The sequence below is a fragment of the Lycium barbarum genome, chromosome 1 (genome assembly GCF_019175385.1).
Source record: "Lycium barbarum isolate Lr01 chromosome 1, ASM1917538v2, whole genome shotgun sequence".
NCBI lineage: Eukaryota > Viridiplantae > Streptophyta > Magnoliopsida > Solanales > Solanaceae > Lycium > Lycium barbarum.
Window position 1 is genome coordinate 76,221,330 of NC_083337.1, and position 21,315 is coordinate 76,242,644.

A 21,315-nucleotide genomic window follows, 5' to 3' on the forward strand; every position below is an offset into this window, starting at 1 on the left:
CAATAAAAACATCATAGGTAGGTCACACTTATAGCATAAGTAGTCCAAAACCAACAAGGAGACAACCTTCAAATGATTTTTTCTTTTGAGAGAAACTACCACCTTCAACTTAAGAAGACGAATACACGGTTTTCCATTGGTTAATTCTAATAAAAATCAAACTATTGTTTCAAGGCGTTAACTAAATCAATAGTCCTTGTTTGATTAGAACTAGAATCGCATACGCACAAATCCTAAACTAATTACGAATCCATAGTAAACAATCAATTGTACTACGACACAAAACCACACAAAAAACACATAATACACTTACTTCTTCACTCCTACTTATTACATCACAAGTAACTTATCGTTTTATCAAAACTCACATAATTGAAGAACTACACTTGATGTAACTTAATTAGATATTATCCATTGACAAGTTAAGATTAAATATAATTCAACACATATGAAGGGTTTGGTTTGACCAAACTTATTCACATGCTATATCTTTTTTTCTACTCCAAAGTCAAGGAGTGGCCCTTCAAATTACCTTAAAGAGCTTTAATTTATGAATTTACTGCCACAACCTTGCATGTGCAATTTCTCATTCATGCATGAAGACCATTGTGAACGAAAAATTTTACTATGTGTGAGGAATGCCAAGTCATACTTGTGTGAGGCATTTGCTTGATTGACAAATGGACTGATGTAGATCCCACTTTTCAAGCAATCAAAGACTCATATTCCATTCTTCTCTATTTGCAGTTCACTATTTGGTTTTTTCCTTTCTTTTGTGCAACGCCTCTTCGCTATTTTATACTCCTTCTGGATCAAAAAAAGAATGCACTTAGTTATTTACACACCCCTTAAAAAATTACTCACTTCAAGAAAAAAAATGTAAATTGACTAAATTACTCCTAATTAAATAGACATTGGGATTTAATCACATAACACTTAATAGGGGTAAATCTGGAAAGATAAGGTAAATTATTTCTTGATTTAATAAGTGAACACTTTTTTTGACCCAAGAAAAAAAAGCTAAGTGAACACTTTTTTTGATCCGGATGAAGTATCAATTATTTCTATCTTTTCTTAAATTTTCACGCTCTTTCTTATAGTCCTATCAAACAAATGGATCGATATCATTATTATTTATTCATCTACCTTTCTTTATTCATATACTCTTCTGTCCTTTCACAAATTCATATGGTTGGCTCTTTCTTTTGCCATTAATCCATGTACTCCTCAACCAAAACAACAAGGAAAAAGAAATCCTTGTACTCCAGAACAAAAATTTAAATATGTGAAAGTTTTCATTTCACATTTCAAACAATTAAATCAAACCGCAAAGGACCTCAAAAAGATAAATTTTGAATAAGAAACTCACACAAAATTTATATTTACGATATTCACCGGTAGACACCAATGTGACAATAAAACTACTCCCTCCGTCTCTAAAAGATTGTCTTGATTCGAATTATGAGGTCAAACTAACTAATAATCGTTGTAAATTAAGACGTAAAATCTTTAATTTTTTTGAAATAAAAATTACATATTTAGAAACTACATAAAAAATATTATAAGTCACAATAGTTAACAATTCAAAATATTTAGAAAGTATTTAAAAAAATTATCGAAAATATTAGAAAGTATTTGAAAAAATTATCGTCAGAGAAAATATCTTTGACTGTCCAAATAGTAACTAAGATAGTCTTCACCAAATTAAAGTCACATAACTATATTTTCCAAACAAGAAAATCACAAAAAAATTCACCTTACTACAAGAAAGTCACAATTGCTCGAAACCCAACCTTCCAATTAGTGATAAATTTTCACTCTACATTTTAACTTTTTATTTTATTTTTAATCTAACAAGTACGGATCCAATTAACAGAGGACCGACTTGACCTAATTTTTTAACCTTTCGATAGGTGATAGATAATCCATCAAAAAAGTTATAATTATATAACTATTTATAAAAATTTATCTGTCTTTCAGAAATTTTTAGGAAACACAGAAAAAAATCTGGATTAATATTATCCATTTACGTCTATTTGATTTTGATAAAAGAAAAGCAAGACTATGAAAAGAGAAGTGGAGACAAAATACAGAAGAGGATTGGAGAATTTGAGGAAATGACGCTAAGAGAGAGAGTGCTGACAAGGGTACCCACAAAACACTTGTTAAAAGCAAAGGGTGCCCTGGTTTCAGGAGAGAGGTGAAGGAGAAACAAGCAGCACCAAGGAGAAGGATGGGTAATAGAAATGGGGCCCACACACTACTTTTTTTAAAAAATAATCTGCTCACATGTCAAGTCATATTTGTGCCTCACCCACCATAAAACTTTTCATTGTGAACAGTTCATGAATTCAATAGGAAGACTGATTCATTAATCTTATACTAAGATACATCACATGTTCAAGGAAATGGAATGATTCTACAATAAAATTTTCACAAACCGTAAATCAATTTCGATGAGGTTATGCTGGTGCTATATGGGGTAAACATTATAGGGGTTCTGTTACATATAAATCACCTATAATTTCTTGTTTTGTGCAAAATCAAGTAAATAACCACATTGCTTTATTCTTAGCAGAAAACACAATGTCCAACCCTACTCTATTTACCATTCTTATTATTTTCACATTATCGATTTTATCTTGTTCTATATTTACATTCTCTGTCATGGCTGAAACAGATCCCTTCTTACCGGCCGTGGCGACTTGGTATGGTGATCCCGCCGGAGCTGGTAGTGGTAATGTGCACAACCATGCATGAAGACACGCAAATAATTTATCCATATAATGTGCATATTATGTATTTAAGTTACATATATCGACTATATAAAGAATTTTTACATCATCAGCATAATTTAATTTGTTATAATAGGTTTACCTAGCATTTCCTATAGGTTACTATGAATGCTTATTAAACAAAATAAGCATTCATATAATCCCAACTTGTAGTTCGAGATAGATCTTCTACAAAAGATGGACTTGAATACGGAGGAAAGGGGATTGAGATCGAGTAGGACATAGTCTTTAAATTATGAGAATTGTATTCTCACCTCAAAGCAGCCAAAAAAAAAAAAAAAACAACAACAACAAAACAAAACAAAAAAAAACAAAAAAAAAACAAACAAACAAAACAAAAAATAGTCAAATGTAGCACCTTAGTTTGACTCTCCGTAATCAATTAATCTTGCATATTTTCAAATTTGCTTGAGTTCTCCTTCTAATTTTGGTTTGGCCCTTGCTAATTGGTCACTAATTTTTAATATTATATTATTAATCCTGCATCCGAGCCTCAATCTGACCAACAATACCAGAAAACATTATTAGTAAAATGTATAAAATTTACTTTATATATACTAATTATTTAAAGAGTTTTTACACTATCAGTATATTTAGACCCTTTATTAGTAAATAACCTGCTTATTTTTAAGGTTACTAATTAATTCCATTTCTTATGAACAATGATTTATAATTATCTTTCAAATGATATGAAAGTAATTCCTTTTGCAATTTCAGTTTATAAAAGTTAAACTCACAATTACGTATACCTAATCGTTATGTAGATGGTGGAGCCTGTGGATATGGCAACGACGTAAGGAACCCTCCATTTTCTGCAATGGTATCAGCCGGAAATGGCAATATTTTTAAAGGAGGAAAAGGTTGTGGAGCTTGCTACCAGGTATATATATTCTCTATTGATGATACTGGTATTCACATTTTTTGTTGCACGAAAGAGTTTAATTAAAGACCAAGTTCTCCACGTAGTAAGCAACTCATGGGTGTTACATGAACGATTTTAAGCTATAGTAATAAGTAGGGGTGTACAAAGTAAACCGACAAACCGCACCAAACCGATAAACCGAGTCAAACCGAGAAAAAAACCCGACTAGTGGTTTGGTTTGACTTGGTTTGGTGTTGAAAAAAAAAACCCAACCATAATTGGTTTGGTTTGGTTTTAGCTAAAAAAAGTCAAACCGAATCAAACCAACCCGACATTACATTTATTCAATTTTTAAAATATTTATTTGTAATGTAATTTATAAATATATCTTAAATTTTTTCGTAGTTTTTAATCTATTATCATATTATTAAAGCTTGAACTTAGAATTTTGAATGCGAATAAGTTTTATATCCTATGGACGTTAGTAACGCATATAAAGTCTAAACCAAAACCAAGTCAACACTAATACTAACAAAAAATTCAATTTACCACTAGGACTGACAACAATGTTGGATATCTATTCTTTAGTTTTGCATAATTGGTTTAGAGAGTGAAAATACATAACTTAAGTTTTTTTTTCTTGTCATGTAAATAATACTTATTAGTCGTACTTATTTTAGTATGATTTAGTATTTTTAGATTATGGTCATTTTCTTTATGGTTTATTAATTAGCAATATTTATTTTAACCGATTTTATTATCTTTTGTTGAATATTTTAATACAACGTCATCACTCTTCTCACATTTTGTGTTATTTTCTTATGAAACACCTTAATTACATAGTTGTATCTTACTAGGACTAAAGAAATATTTGAAGTAAAAGTTATATATTTTGTATCAAGAATATTCCGGAAAAAAAAAATCCGAATAACCCGAGAAAACCGAATAACCCGAGACAACCCGAGGTTGAAAAACCCGAATCTTATTGGTTTGGTTTGGTGTATAAATTTAAAAACCCGACGCAATTGATTTGGTTTGGTGTTTAAAAAATCTGAACCAACCCGGTCCATGTACACCCCTAGTAATAAGTAGGAAAGATATTTTATACTACCAACTACCAAGTGCATTTTAAACTTAATATGTTACTCCCTCCGTATAATTAATTTGAAGCTAAATTGGATTAGATAATCACAATATTTTAAACGAAAAAGGGCCAAAATTACCCCTGAGCTTTGGGAATAGTTCATTCATACCCTTCGTTATACTTTAGGGCCAATTATACTCTTACCGTTATACTATGGGATCAATTATACCCTTATATCTAACAGCTGCCATGTGGCATCATCACAGCCCTTCAAAATTATTTTTCCCTCAAATAATTTTTTACCCACTAAAATAACCCAACCTGATCCGATTTTTTTTTTTTCCAGCCAAGGGGTATTGGGTTGGGTCCGTATCAGTTTGGCTGGAAAAAAACAATTTGGGTCGGGTTGGGTTCTTTTAGTGGGTAAAAAATTATTTGAGGGGAAAATAATTTTGAAGGGCTGGGATGATGCCCCGTGGCAGCTGTTAGACATAAGTATAATTGACCCCATAGTATAACGGTAAGGGTATAATTGTCCCTAAAGTATAACGAAGGGTATGGATGAACTATTTTCCAAAGTTCAGGAGTAATTTTGGCCCTTTTCCGTATTTTAAAATTACAAATTATATATTAAAAAATTATACAAAATATACTAGAAGTTGCAATTCTTCTCATGTAAATGTGATGAAAAATATATTTTAAAATTTTAGTCAAAGTTCAAATAGTTTAATTTTCGAGAAACGAAAAATATCATATAAATTGAACACCCTTAGGTAAGTCAGTCCTTTGCTCCGGCGGTAAAGGGCGTTCAAATTTTTGTTATTTACGTCAGGGGAAAGGCCTCACCTCAAGAGGTGTGATGTAGACAGTCTGCCCTAATACAAGAGCATTAGTAGTTGCTTTCACTGCTCAATCTCGTGACTTGTAAATCACACTGAGACAACTTATTGTGTTAATTAACTAGATATACAATATAATAAGCATGAGGTCCTATAATTAAATTTCAAAACAGCCTCTATTCATATTCAAACAATTATAAGTACACTACAATTTACATAAACAATTTTTGTTTCTTGGTGCATGTTAGCTAAACGTGCGCCTCTCTATGGGGAAGAGATCTTAGCCAACAAACTAGGTGGAAACACCCGTACGAGGGACGGGACCGGCAACGGCAAACTATAGAACATGAGTAGTCACTGAAATCGTGGATGGTCCATCAACTAAGGTGAAAACAAGCAATGCGCAAGTTAGAGAAATGAACTCGATGGCAACTGGGACAAAGAAACCATGGCAAAGCGGGTCTAAATCACTAGATCGAAGTGTCCAATTGCCAGTGAAACCAAAAACACCGACAAAGGAGAGGATAGGAGAATGGGAAGTAGTTACACAAAAGTCGGCAAGTCAACAACGTACATCCTAGGCAGTTGAAGTTGAGGAACACGAGAAGAATAAGGGTAAGCAAACTGATACTAAAACCATATGGGATAGCTTTGATATTTCGAAATTGTCGAATGCTGGATTTAAATTAGAGTATGTCGACCTTGATAGTATTGGTGTCACGACCCAACCCCGTGGGCCGTGACAAGTGCCCGAATTGGGCACCCGAACACAATCACAAATCCGGGCGGCAAACAGATGACTTATACTGACACAAATATCAAACGCTGCCTTAGATTATATCAAACACATCCAGGTATATAACAGAAGCCGACAAGGCGGTGTTTCAAATTTATAAGATTTTCAAAGAAAATTTCGGCAGAGTTTCCTTTGTTTTTCGGACTATCCAAAATAACCCTGTACACAGCAAATTCCAACAAAGGCCACACAGGGCCAACAGAACAACATATACATGTGCGAGCCGACAAGGCTGCCATTACGAATGGGTACGCCCCAAACATAAGTCATAGACATAAAACGCATCAACAACTACAAGCAGACCCACACCGATGTCCACAGACCTCTAAGAGTAATGACCGTATTATGTGGCGGGACAGGGCCCCGCCATACCCAAATAAACACCTACGAATACAACATAAGGGAGTTATACCACAAGCTAGCTCCGGAACAAAGGAGCAGTCCAAAATAGCCGAAATAGTGTCCTAAGCTGGCGGATCTCCGAAACGAGCGTCTGTACCTGCGGGCATGAACGCAGCCCCCCGAAGAAAGGGGGTCAGTACGGAATATGTACTGAGCATGTAAAGCATGAAATGTAGTAATAGACTCATAAGGAGACAAAGTATGTAGGACCCAATGCAGCAATCAGAAATTCATAAAACTTGCCTTTGGACATATTTCATCTGTATCATTCTCATATCAATATCGTTATAGAGTTTTGTAATCAAAGTTGCAAAATCATTCTGTATATAACATATATAACGTGTCCCGGCCCTTTAATGAGGGACTCGGTAATTAAAATCATAGCATCATAAACATAAACATAGACGTGTCCCGGCCCTTTAATAAGGGACTCGGTAATAGGGAATATGCCCTCCTGGCCACCATCTCCATATCATCATGTCATCATATCATCATATACATAGATATATAACGTGTCCCGGCCCTTTAGTGAGGGACTCGGTGATTAATATAGTAAATATGCGCACGAGAACGTGTCCTGGCCCGGGACTCAGTGAAGGATATAGCGGTAAGCACGAGCAGAATAAATAGCAACCACATATATGCAATTCATCTTTTTGAGACTCAGTGGATAAGCAACTAACCAGCTCTAAAGTGTAAAAATAATATTCATATTCAGTTCATCTTAAGTCTCATACAAACTATTACAAGAAACGTTTCAGATTTCATGTACGTATATCGCTTCAACATGGTATAGCTTGTGAAAGTCAAGTATGTCTCTAGTTGTGCAATTCTTTAAGTATAGGAACTTTCATGCATTATTCATTAGTCAATCATATTGTAGGCACATGACAATAACCTTAATGAAATATAGAATCATAAGTCGTACATGAAACTAGAGAATAGAATCTACCCCAAGGTTCATATCGTTTCACACTTACGTCTAGGACATGCCAAAAGAAGAAGGAATAGGCTTTACATACCTTTTGCGTTTAGTTGTATTCTAACTTGTACTTGCTGCCCAAAAACACTTATCCTATATCAAGATGTGAAGAACTACAATTAGTCTACAAGGGCATTCAATACGTATTGTGACACTCACAATTCCTTTCTAACAATTAAACGACGTTTCGTTCGCATTCAAACCAACTAGCGTTACAAGCTAACATTGCTAATCGTTCTTTCATATATTAATCAAGACTTGTTTAAACATGACTTAGGGAACTTGGGCAGTCCATACACCATTCAAAACTGTTTCATACACATGGCTAAACAACACACATAGCATTTCCATTCTCACTTAGCAATTTTCCAGTTTTAACTTGCAACAACAACAACACGTTTAATGACATTACTTTCATGATTTTGGGAACTGTTTTAGCATCATTTCCATTCTTATAACAGCCCACCATCATTTCAGTTTCAGCTTGAATCAATGCACTTTACTTTCACTAAACGTTTGCAACAAGAATCAACATTCAACACACACAAATTCACTTCTAACATCAAAACTGTCCACAGTTTTGGACTGCCTATACACTTCATCATAATTCATTTCTTTAACACCTCAATTCACATATTCAACATGCATACAATGCACCACAATGTCCATAACAACAACAATCCAAATGTGACACAAAACAGTCCCTAAATCTCCCCTAAAACAGTCCCTTTTTACACGGCTACAACACCCTTCCCACAATTTCGTGATTTTCATCCGTTTATCCAACTACAATACATTCAATCCATTTCCAATACATGTTCAAGAAGATAAAGCATGACTTCATTAGAACCTTCAACTCACGGCTCATTTTCATTTCAAGAAAAAAAAAAAAAAAAAAAAAAACAGTCCCATATCCAACATACAACATCACAACCAAACTTCTACAAATCTTTGTTCATTTGCCTATGTTGATACATATTCAATTCATCAACAATACATGCAAAATGAAATCAATCATGACTTCACCTCACTCACGGCTAACTCTTTACTTCAACTACAACAACAATCCAACAACAACATGCATGAACTATACATTCAAATCGTCATACAACACATGAAAAAAATTATCAACTCTTACCTTGAAACTACACTTCAATCGGCTAGCCTTCACTTTCACTTCTTGGATTTTTTTTTTAACACTTGTTCTTGCTATATCAATGGATGCTACACGTTAATATACCTTCAATGGAGTTAAATTGCTTGAGAAACTGAAATTTTTGGATCAATTTTTCTTCACCATTTTCGGCTAGCTCTAGCCGTGAGTCTCTCTTTCTCTCTCTAAGTGTTCTACACTTTGGAATGTTGTAATGAGTTGTGAAAGTGTGGAGTGGACAGATTTTTTTTGTCTCTTTGTCCCCTCCATGCCTTGGACATGTGGATCACACTAATTTTGGGTCAAGATTCCTTGACCAAGGCATTGAAATGCACGGCCAAGCATGGCCTAAAAGTGGGCTGTTTTTTTTTTTGTTTTGTCTTCCCAATCCCACTTATTAATCCAAGTGTGATTAGTTTAATCCCAATTTTCCATTAACACTTCCATGCCAAACGAAAATTGTAGACAAATTGTGATCCGAAACGAAACCGGAAGTTAAAATTTCTACTTCGTATCTTAAGATAGTCTTGTCTTTAACTTGTCACTTTTAGTTTAAAACGTCCCAATGTATGAAAATATAGGATGTAACATTCTTTCCCCCTTTAGAACATTCGTCCTCGAATGTTACATTAGTGTTGCCTAAGCATACTTAACCTTTCACCCTTCCTAGTCAATCTTATCCTTCACAACCTCACAGCCTGTCTTACCAATACATTTGCATCCGTCACAATTCATTTTCCTCTGTATTCTCATCTTATTCATACTACTACTCCTTTTTACTATAAACTCGACATAATTTATCCCTATTCTTTTTTTTTTTAACAACAAAGGGAAAAATATATGACAGTGTGGAGCCTGGATCTATCAATGCATATACATCTTGGGAGGAAATCGATAATATACCTGTAACAACATTCGGCGACGCTTCCTGATCCTGTCTGCTAGCTAAAGCATATAAGCGGTTTGAAGGACCGCCAGAACTAGAAGCCCCTCCACGGCCTCTGCCACGGCCTGCTGGTGTCGGAATACCTTGTCCCATAGGACGCATGGCAACTGAAGAAGAAGAACCAGCAACTGACCCCGTAGGCTGAGCTGCACCATCTGCACCACCCCCAAATCGACACTCCCTCATGGTATGGCCTTGACGGCCGCAAGAGAAACAAGCACCAGTAATGCGGCGGCATTCCCCCAGATGGCGCCTGCCACATCGAGGGCACTGTGGTATAGATGGCCTCGTCTGGCCTGAATCCTTGTGCATCTGGAAACCTGAAGTCATGGAGCTTTGACCAGCTTCTGAATACCCTGTGCTATCAAACCTCCTACCAGTGAATCGTGGAGGTTCACTCCGTGCCGGCTGAGAAGGGTAGCTATTATGCTGCTGTTGGGGCTGCCCGCCCCGAAACTCACCAGAATACCCAGCTGACCTGGCCCGCTTGGGCGGTCTCCTATCATGATCTCTGCCCGATTGATCCCTACCAGCATAATCAGCCCTGTATCGGTCCTCCATACCCTGGGCATGGGCCTGTAACCGGGCGATATCCATATCTGTCTGTGACGCCATCGCCATGCAACCGTCAATCAAGTAGCGGTCCAATCCTATCACATACCGGTGCATACGGTCAGCCATATCCGCTACTATAGCAGGGGCATATCGAGCCAAAGAATCAAACTCCAGGTTATACTCGCGAACACTCCGGCCGTTCTGCCGCAACTGTAAAAATTTATCAACCCGTGCCCGCCGTAACTCCGGGGGCAGAAAGTGGCGGAGAAAAGCAGTCACAAACTCATCCCAAGTAGCTGGGGAAGCCCCCTCACCTCTGGACAGCTCCCAAGACTCATACCAATTGGCAGCAACATCTCGTAATCTGTGTGAGGCTAACTCAACGGACTCGGTCTCTGAAGCCCTGACCAAATCCAATGAGCGCCGCACTCCCCGAATGAAGTCGTGGGGGTCCTCCTCGGGCTTAGATCCGTAAAACTCTGGGGGACGGCATGTCAAAAAGTCACGAACCCTCAGGCTATCACGCCTGTCATCATCATCATCATCTCTCTGCCCGCGTCTGCGAACCTGTCCCGCTACCAAAGTAGTCAACAACTGTACGGCCTCCCTCAATGTCCTATCCTCCGCCCCTGGCTCAGGAGCTGGAGGCGCGGGAGCTGGAGCCTCTGGAGCTAATGGTGATGCTGCTCCAGACTCCTCTGATGATGAAGACATAGCAGAGTCTGCTGGCCGGGACGCAATATCACGCATCATCTGAGCAAGGGTCCGAGTACCCTTCTGAGCCCGACTGGTCTCTCCTACCACGCCCTTTTTCTTCTGGGCAGCCGTTGCCTTTTTCGGAGGCATCACTGAAAGAAAAACACAACAACTGATCAGAACAGAGTCATCCTAATAGCACAGCTCTATCGCACGATCTAAGATTTCAAGAAAGGAAACGCCCTAAATGTCCTGTAGCTTCCTGTTTATAGATGTGGTGCACAACACACCGATAAACAAGACTCTACTAGACACAGTCTGTAGACACTCCGAGGAAAGACCGCTCTGATACCACTTCTGTCACGACCCAACCCCGTGGGCCGTGACAAGTGCCCGAATTGGGCACCCGAACACAATCACAAATCCGGGCGGCAAACAGATGACTTATACTGACACAAATATCAAACGCTGCCTTAGATTATATCAAACACATCCAGGTATATAACAGAAGCCGACAAGGCGGTGTTTCAAATTTATAAGATTTTCAAAGAAAATTTCGGCAGAGTTTCCTTTGTTTTTCGGACTATCCAAAATAACCCTGTACACAGCAAATTCCAACAAAGGCCACACAGGGCCAACAGAACAACATATACATGTGCGAGCCGACAAGGCTGCCATTACGAATGGGTACGCCCCAAACATAAGTCATAGACATAAAACGCATCAACAACTACAAGCAGACCCACACCGATGTCCACAGACCTCTAAGAGTAATGACCGTATTATGTGGCGGGACAGGGCCCCGCCATACCCAAATAAACACCTACGAATACAACATAAGGGAGTTATACCACAAGCTAGCTCCGGAACAAAGGAGCAGTCCAAAATAGCCGAAATAGTGTCCTAAGCTGGCGGATCTCCGAAACGAGCGTCTGTACCTGCGGGCATGAACGCAGCCCCCCGAAGAAAGGGGGTCAGTACGGAATATGTACTGAGCATGTAAAGCATGAAATGTAGTAATAGACTCATAAGGAGACAAAGTATGTAGGACCCAATGCAGCAATCAGAAATTCATAAAACTTGCCTTTGGACATATTTCATCTGTATCATTCTCATATCAATATCGTTATAGAGTTTTGTAATCAAAGTTGCAAAATCATTCTGTATATAACATATATAACGTGTCCCGGCCCTTTAATGAGGGACTCGGTAATTAAAATCATAGCATCATAAACATAAACATAGACGTGTCCCGGCCCTTTAATAAGGGACTCGGTAATAGGGAATATGCCCTCCTGGCCACCATCTCCATATCATCATGTCATCATATCATCATATACATAGATATATAACGTGTCCCGGCCCTTTAGTGAGGGACTCGGTGATTAATATAGTAAATATGCGCACGAGAACGTGTCCTGGCCCGGGACTCAGTGAAGGATATAGCGGTAAGCACGAGCAGAATAAATAGCAACCACATATATGCAATTCATCTTTTTGAGACTCAGTGGATAAGCAACTAACCAGCTCTAAAGTGTAAAAATAATATTCATATTCAGTTCATCTTAAGTCTCATACAAACTATTACAAGAAACGTTTCAGATTTCATGTACGTATATCGCTTCAACATGGTATAGCTTGTGAAAGTCAAGTATGTCTCTAGTTGTGCAATTCTTTAAGTATAGGAACTTTCATGCATTATTCATTAGTCAATCATATTGTAGGCACATGACAATAACCTTAATGAAATATAGAATCATAAGTCGTACATGAAACTAGAGAATAGAATCTACCCCAAGGTTCATATCGTTTCACACTTACGTCTAGGACATGCCAAAAGAAGAAGGAATAGGCTTTACATACCTTTTGCGTTTAGTTGTATTCTAACTTGTACTTGCTGCCCAAAAACACTTATCCTATATCAAGATGTGAAGAACTACAATTAGTCTACAAGGGCATTCAATACGTATTGTGACACTCACAATTCCTTTCTAACAATTAAACGACGTTTCGTTCGCATTCAAACCAACTAGCGTTACAAGCTAACATTGCTAATCGTTCTTTCATATATTAATCAAGACTTGTTTAAACATGACTTAGGGAACTTGGGCAGTCCATACACCATTCAAAACTGTTTCATACACATGGCTAAACAACACACATAGCATTTCCATTCTCACTTAGCAATTTTCCAGTTTTAACTTGCAACAACAACAACACGTTTAATGACATTACTTTCATGATTTTGGGAACTGTTTTAGCATCATTTCCATTCTTATAACAGCCCACCATCATTTCAGTTTCAGCTTGAATCAATGCACTTTACTTTCACTAAACGTTTGCAACAAGAATCAACATTCAACACACACAAATTCACTTCTAACATCAAAACTGTCCACAGTTTTGGACTGCCTATACACTTCATCATAATTCATTTCTTTAACACCTCAATTCACATATTCAACATGCATACAATGCACCACAATGTCCATAACAACAACAATCCAAATGTGACACAAAACAGTCCCTAAATCTCCCCTAAAACAGTCCCTTTTTACACGGCTACAACACCCTTCCCACAATTTCGTGATTTTCATCCGTTTATCCAACTACAATACATTCAATCCATTTCCAATACATGTTCAAGAAGATAAAGCATGACTTCATTAGAACCTTCAACTCACGGCTCATTTTCATTTCAAGAAAAAAAAAAAAAAAAAAAAAAACAGTCCCATATCCAACATACAACATCACAACCAAACTTCTACAAATCTTTGTTCATTTGCCTATGTTGATACATATTCAATTCATCAACAATACATGCAAAATGAAATCAATCATGACTTCACCTCACTCACGGCTAACTCTTTACTTCAACTACAACAACAATCCAACAACAACATGCATGAACTATACATTCAAATCGTCATACAACACATGAAAAAAATTATCAACTCTTACCTTGAAACTACACTTCAATCGGCTAGCCTTCACTTTCACTTCTTGGATTTTTTTTTTAACACTTGTTCTTGCTATATCAATGGATGCTACACGTTAATATACCTTCAATGGAGTTAAATTGCTTGAGAAACTGAAATTTTTGGATCAATTTTTCTTCACCATTTTCGGCTAGCTCTAGCCGTGAGTCTCTCTTTCTCTCTCTAAGTGTTCTACACTTTGGAATGTTGTAATGAGTTGTGAAAGTGTGGAGTGGACAGATTTTTTTTGTCTCTTTGTCCCCTCCATGCCTTGGACATGTGGATCACACTAATTTTGGGTCAAGATTCCTTGACCAAGGCATTGAAATGCACGGCCAAGCATGGCCTAAAAGTGGGCTGTTTTTTTTTTTTGTTTTGTCTTCCCAATCCCACTTATTAATCCAAGTGTGATTAGTTTAATCCCAATTTTCCATTAACACTTCCATGCCAAACGAAAATTGTAGACAAATTGTGATCCGAAACGAAACCGGAAGTTAAAATTTCTACTTCGTATCTTAAGATAGTCTTGTCTTTAACTTGTCACTTTTAGTTTAAAACGTCCCAATGTATGAAAATATAGGATGTAACAATTGGAGACCAACTAATTGGGGATATAGAAGTGGATGATATAAGTTCAGAAATCGAGTATTGGAAAAATGCAGTGGTTTGCTATGTGCTAGGTTCCCACCCCCCTTTTGTAGTATTGAATGGGTATATCCAGAGAATTTGGGGGAAGATTGGCATAAACAAAGTAGTAATGATGAAGAATGGAATTATGTTGGTAAGATTTGATAGTGAAGAGGGGAAAAATAAAGTTGTTCAAGCTGGTGTTTACCACTTTAACAACAAACCATTTATTGTCAAAGCATGGTTACCAAACATGGAATTCATTAGAGAAGAATTGCACTCAGTTCCAATCTGGATAAAACTCCCAGGATTGGACTTCAAATACTGGAGCCCTAGAGGATTAAGCAAAATAGGAAGCCTGATTGGGAAGCCATTAATGGTAGGCAAGCAGACTGAGAGGAAGTTGGGACTCAACTTTGCAAGATTGTTAGTCGAAGTTAAAGTAGGAGAAGAGTTTCCTGATAAAGTCCTGTTTAGGAATGAAAAAGGGAATGTGGTAACACAAAGAGTCATATATGATTGGAGACCTTCAATTTGTGCTCATTGCCACAAATATGGGCATGAGAGTGACAGTTGTAGGAAGAACAAAAAGACAGAACATGTTGCACTTGCACAAGCACCAGAGAAGAAGGATGAAGAAGTGGAAACTGTTCAAATGATTGTAGAACAAGACTAACAACACCTGCACCAAATGTTCTAAACACTGAGGAGCATAAGAAAGCTGCACCTGCAAAGAGAAATGGTTCTAAGGTAACTGGTGTTGACGGGAATACTGGGGGCCAAGCTCAGAACACAAAACACCACCACCAGAACAGGGCTAAAAAATATAAGGGTGCAACCATTTCTAGTGCAGCTAGAAAGGAAAGTGTTAGGATGTCTAACACCTTTAAACCATTGCAGACAAGTACTAATGATAAGCATCAGCAGCAGGTGGAAAATACCTGGAGGGAGTAGTAGTAAAACTGTCCCTAGAGGGGATGGTTAATGCTCCAAGTTGGAATGTGAGAGGTCTTAATGGCCTCTCAAAACAGAAGGAGGTAAAACTCCTTTGTGAGGATCTGAATGTGGATTTGATTGGACTTTAGGAAACAAAAATAAAAGTAAATAGAATAAAGTGGATGGCTGAGAAGATGTTTGGGGGATGGGAGTACTGTGCAAACCATTCTTCTCATTATAATGGGAGAATATGGATGGTGTGGAAAGGTGATACTTATAAAGTGACACAATGTAGTGAGAATGCACAAGCAATTACTTGCCAGGTGTTGTACATTCCTTTGCAAGTGCAGTACTTGGTTACATTTTTTTATTCATATAATACCAGAGAGCAAATGAAAGAATTATGGGAGTACATATGCCAAGTGCATGATAATAACACCATGGCTTGGATGATACTTGGATATTTTAACTCTGTCCTGCATAGTGAGGACAGAATAGGTGGGAATGTTGTTACATTATCTGAGGTAGTGGATTTTCAACATTGCTTGGACCATTGTGGTTTTACTGAACTTCCAAGAACTGGCTGCAACTATACTTGGCATGATAAAGGGGATGCAAGTAGGGCATTCTCAAAACTTGACCGGGTTTTGGTAAATGGTGAATGGATGGACAAAATGGAGAGTTGTAAAGTGCAGTTCCTCCCAGAAGGTATCAGTGACCATAGTCCTGTCTATGTGTAATCAGTGCAAGCATATACTAAACAAAAGAAGGCTTTCAAGTACTGTAATGCTTGGAGCTCTCATAATGAGTTTAAGAGGATAGTTGAAATGGGGTGGCAAAAGCAGATTGCAGGGTGTAAAATGTACCAGATAGTAAGGAAAATGAAACTTTTGAAGGGTGAATTAAGGAAATTACATTCAGCAACTTTTAGTAATATACTGAATGAAGTAAAAGTGGATAGAATAAATTTGCTAGAGGTGCAAACAAAGCTGCAACTGACTCTAATGGATTGTGACCTTCAATAGACAGAGAAAGAACTAGGCAGGAAATTTACAAGGTCTAGTTACTTGGCTGAGATAATGTTAATACAAAGAAGCAAAGCAACATGGGTGAAACTTGGGGATGATAATACTAGGTATTTCTATACAGTACTGAAGCAAAAGAAATTGAAGGAATCTATTTACCAGTTGAAGGATAAAAATCAACAAATGCAACATGATCCTGTGGTCATTGTTGATATATTTGTTAGATTCTACAAACAAATGTTGGGTGAAACAGGTGGAACAAAACAGAAGGTATACTTAGGCTTCTTAAGGTATGGTCATATACTGATAACTGATCAACAGGTTGGATTATTGAAGCCTTACACCTGGGAAGAGGTGAAGCTGGCACTGTTTGGGATTAATATAAATAAGAGTCCAGGTCCCGATGGTTTTGGGAGTGGGTTCTTTAGAGATACTTGGCCTATAATTTGCAAGGAGTTCACATATGCCATTTTAGAAACCTTACGCACAGGGAAGTTGTTGCAACAGCTGAATGCTACTAGCATAGCATTGATACCAAAGGTGAAAAACCCAGAGATTGCTGGTCATTTTAGACCCATTGCATGTTGCAATGTGATCTATAAATGCATATTAAAAATGTTATGCAAAATATTGAAATTGGTGTTGTCTACTCTTGTGAATGACACTCAAGCTCCTTTTTATAGTGGTAGATCTTTAGTTCACAATGTACTGATATGTCATGATCTCATGAGGCATTACAATAGGAAAAAAACTCCTAGATGCCTCATGAAAATTGACTTAAGAAAGGCATATGATATGGTCAAATGGGAGTTCCTGGAGGAGATGCTGCATGGGTTTGAGTTCCCTGGTAAATTTGTGAAGCTAATAATGATGTGTGTGACAACCACTAAGTTCTCTATCAAGGTTAATGGGACCAGTTATGGGTACTTTGAGGGGAAGAGGGGACTTAGGCAAGGGGACCCCCATTTCCCCCTTGCTCTTTGTCCTAGTCATGGAGTACCTGTCTAGAGTGCTGAATAAAATGGGTAACCTACCAAACTTCAGATTCCATCCTATGTGCAAAGGGCAGAAACTAATACATTTGGCTTTTGCAGATGACCTGATGATCTTTTGCAAAGCCAATGAAACCTCAGTGCAAAGAGTTATGGAAGCATTACAACACTTTTCAACAACAACAGGCCTGATTGCAAACACAGACAAGTCCAACATATTCATAGCAGGCGTGGAAGAAGAAACGAAAGAGAAGCTACTAAGTCTTATAGGTTTTACGTTAGGATCATTTCCCATTAGATACTTGGGATTACCATTATCATCGAAGAATTGGAACAAACTTGAGTGTCACCAGTTGTGTATGAAGATAACTGAAAGAATAAGAGCTGCAACACATAGACATTTGTCTTATGCTGGCAGACTCTGTCCTCTTCTCTGTGCATAATTTTTTTTTTTTTTTTGGGGGGGGGGGGGGGGGGGGGGGGCAGTGTTCATACTGCCCCAAAGTGTAGTAAGGGAAATTGATAAACTATGCAGAGAGTTCTTATGGGGAAATTCTGAAGATAAATCTAGTAGCATGGGAGAAAATATGCAAACCAAAGAATCTTGGAGGACTGAATATTAAGGGGTGTAAGGTGTGGAATATAGCATCTGTGGGGAATCTTATTTGGTGGATAATGGAAAAATCTGATCTGCTATGGGTAATGTGGGTTCATGGGATTTATATGCACAATGATGAGGATTTCTGGACATATGTACCACCAAATGACAGCAGTTGGTACTGGAGGACACTGCATAAAATGAAGCATAGAATGATATCTTGGTATTCAGATGACCACTACTGCTTAAATTCATCAGGGAAATACTCAGTAGTGGGAGGCTACGAGGAACTAATAGGAGATGGAGCAAAAGAGCCAACAGCTAATCTCATATGGACTAAACTAGCACTGCCTAAACATAGATTCATACTATGGTTAGCAACACAGGTAAAATTGCTAACTAAGGACGGATTCATGGGATGGGATTACACTGTGATACAATAGAGTGTGAGATGTGTGATGGGAATTCAATAAAGGATGCAGCACATGTGTTCTACAACTGTGAATGGACAAAGAGTGTATGGATGGAAGTACAGAACTGGTTGGGGATGAAAATACAACAAACTTAGGCGCATGAGACTTTGCAGCACATAAAGAAGAAGAGGTGGAGTAAGTTAAAAAAGGAGGTCGTTGCAGCTGCGTATGGAGCCACCATATACCACATCTGGACTGCAAGGAACCAAAAAATCTTCAAAGGACAAAATGTACTGGGGAAATTCTTAGTACAACGGATACAAAGAGGAGTTACAGATAGATTAAATATATATATAGGACATCAAAGAAAGGTAGGAAGTTTTGTCATCCCATAGATTCATTATGTACTTAGATTCTGAGGCTTACTAATTCCAAGCAATTGTAAGGGATATGAGTGCTGTTTAGGTGTAAAATTGATTTTTCTGGTATGATAGTAATTCACATTTTATTGCCAAAAAAAAAAAATTGTTTCTTCTAGAGCTATACTATGCAGGTTGTAAAGTGAATAAAACCATATATATATGATAAGATAAAAACATAAGGGTATGATGACCCTTTCATCGATACAAGAGTGTTAAAAGGGAAGAAATAAAAAGAGAGCACATGTAAAATCTTGTCTAATTTCTTGTTTATTAAGTAGAAATTAGTATCACTAGGCATGCCATCTGTGAAATTAACCCCACATATAACTGTACACAAAGTTGGTTTATTTTTTCATTACAAGGTTAGTGACTTAAATTGCAAACACTTGAAAGTTGGGTGACATCAGAAACAACCTCTCTACACCACAAAGTTAGTGCTAAGTTCTTTGTGTATCCACCTTCTCTAGACCCCACTTATGAGACTATACTGGATATGTTGTTATTAAAATTTGGGTGACAACACATGAAATTCATCACCCTATTTTGGTTACATAGAAATTTTGTATTTTTATAACTAAATGATTTGTTATGCTCACTTACAATTTGAATTAGAGAAAAATGACCTTGCAAAGGTCTCTTGTGTAAAACCAAAATAACATTCGTAATGTACTACAAAACCAAATCTCCCTTCATATAAACCTAACGTATACTATGCCATTCTACATACTTTTTGTTTTAAAATGATGATTTTTTGTGATAAATCATTTACAGAGTCCCCTGCAATTATCCACAAACAACAGTGACATTCCAGATCGACCAAGGCTCTAATCCTAGCTATTTTAGCTGTGTGATTGAGTTTCAAAATGGAGAAGGAGACCTTAATTCTGTAGAACTTCGAGCCACTAGCTCAGATCAGTGGCTACAAATGAAACAATCATGGGGTGCAAACTGGAAAATTGAATTGCCTCCACAAATAAAACCTCCATTTTCAATTAGGCTGACTACTTTGGATTCCAAGAAGACACTTGTTGCAGATGATGTGATTCCAGTGGATTGGGCACCTGGCAAATCCTATCGTTCACTTGTCAACTTTTGATAAAATATTATATTTTATTTATGAGTAAAAAGATTCAAAGTCATTGGACAAGTAATTTCAACATGAAGTTGTATGTAACGATGCTATATAACATATGTGAGATAGACGACCTATATGTATGGGTAGTGTATACTTCATGCGTTTCATATTACATGGTGTTTTTAGCTTCGGAAAAGGGTAAAAAATGTCCTTAAACTATGTGAAATTGAACAAAGATGCCCCGGTTGATAGTTTGGTTAAAAAATGCTCCTATAGTTACTTTATTGTGTCAAAAATGCCCCTATTGTTACTTTATTGGTTCAAAAATGCTCTTTTCCCTTACTTAGATAAATGGTTTTTTACAAAATGTCCTTAAACTATGCAAAATTGAACAAAGATGCCCCGGTTGATAGTTTGGTTAAAAAATGCTCCTATAGTTACTTTATTGTGTCGAAAATGCCTCTATTGTTACTTTATTGGTTCAAAAATGCTCTTTTCCCTTATTTAGATAAATTGTTTTTTACATAACTAAAAATATATTGATTTTATTAATTTTTTTAAAAAATATTTTCCCTTATTTAGATAAGTGAGTTTTACACGGCCAATAAACATATTTAATTGTACTTCATATGTACTCCCTGCATTTTGAAATAATGAATTTTTGTGGTGTGGTATACCTCTTAAGACAAATTAATTAAAGATATTAGTTAAAAGGTAATTTGTCATTATTACATCTTTGCTTCTTTGCAAATTTTTCTTAAAACTAGAGCTAGTCATTAAAGATATGGGTAATTTTGATAGAAAAAAAAATTAATAAATCTTTGAACTTTGAAAATTCATTTATTTTGAATCACAAAAAAGAAGTGCTAGAAATTCATTGATATTGGAATTGAGGGAGTACTATTTTTTCAAGGTACATATGCTTAGAATGTTTGGTTAACTGCTCGTTTTAGTCATCTAATACTGCAAATTCCAATATACATTATGTCAATTTAGAAAAACGCAAATTTTAATTAAAGGTAATCTAATGAAAATAATTTCCGCCTTTTTATGAGTGGGTGAATTTCTTAAGAGGTGTGTGTATAAGCTAAAAACACCATGCATATGGTTCGGAGGGAGTAATAAAAGTTAATGCATCT

At 36.9% G+C, this 21,315-nt stretch overlaps 4 protein-coding genes and 1 long non-coding RNA gene across 7 annotated transcripts; 3 read left to right on the forward strand and 2 right to left on the reverse strand.

Annotated features, from left to right (window-relative positions):
• Nucleotides 1–6,460: 6,460 nt before the first annotated feature.
• On the reverse strand, nt 6,461–11,412 carry LOC132636031 (uncharacterized). Of its 3 annotated transcripts, XM_060352702.1 has the most exons (3): nt 9,817–11,412; nt 7,801–7,853; nt 6,461–6,875 (listed from the first exon to the last, which is right to left on the reverse strand). In XM_060352702.1, exons 1-2 carry the CDS (start codon nt 11,258–11,260, stop codon nt 7,849–7,851), a joined length of 1,449 nt encoding a protein of 482 aa, XP_060208685.1. In that variant the 5' UTR covers nt 11,261–11,412; the 3' UTR covers nt 6,461–6,875; nt 7,801–7,848. The 3 variants fall into 3 exon arrangements, with proteins under 3 accessions (XP_060208685.1, XP_060208670.1, XP_060208677.1); XM_060352687.1 differs by lacking the exon at nt 7,801–7,853; XM_060352694.1 differs by having other exon boundaries at nt 6,461–7,853.
• A 221-nt stretch (nt 11,413–11,633) lies between these two features.
• LOC132636047 (uncharacterized) lies at nt 11,634–14,558 on the reverse strand. The gene is made up of 2 exons (XR_009580926.1): nt 12,974–14,558; nt 11,634–12,048 (listed from the first exon to the last, which is right to left on the reverse strand). It is a non-coding gene; the product is annotated as an uncharacterized LOC132636047 (long non-coding RNA).
• A 287-nt stretch (nt 14,559–14,845) lies between these two features.
• On the forward strand, nt 14,846–16,391 carry LOC132612418 (uncharacterized). Its single transcript, XM_060326648.1, has 3 exons — nt 14,846–15,376; nt 15,427–15,645; nt 15,801–16,391. The coding sequence occupies exons 1-3, from the start codon at nt 14,846–14,848 to the stop codon at nt 16,389–16,391; spliced, it is 1,341 nt and encodes a 446-aa protein (XP_060182631.1).
• Nucleotides 16,392–16,478: 87 nt separating this feature from the next.
• On the forward strand, nt 16,479–17,684 carry LOC132612434 (uncharacterized). The gene is made up of 2 exons (XM_060326649.1): nt 16,479–16,628; nt 16,677–17,684. Exons 1-2 carry the CDS (start codon nt 16,479–16,481, stop codon nt 17,682–17,684), a joined length of 1,158 nt encoding a protein of 385 aa, XP_060182632.1.
• Nucleotides 17,685–18,343: 659 nt separating this feature from the next.
• Nucleotides 18,344–20,197, forward strand: LOC132612450 (putative expansin-B2). The gene is made up of 3 exons (XM_060326651.1): nt 18,344–18,652; nt 19,714–19,733; nt 19,873–20,197. Exons 1-3 carry the CDS (start codon nt 18,344–18,346, stop codon nt 20,195–20,197), a joined length of 654 nt encoding a protein of 217 aa, XP_060182634.1.
• Nucleotides 20,198–21,315: the final 1,118 nt, after the last annotated feature.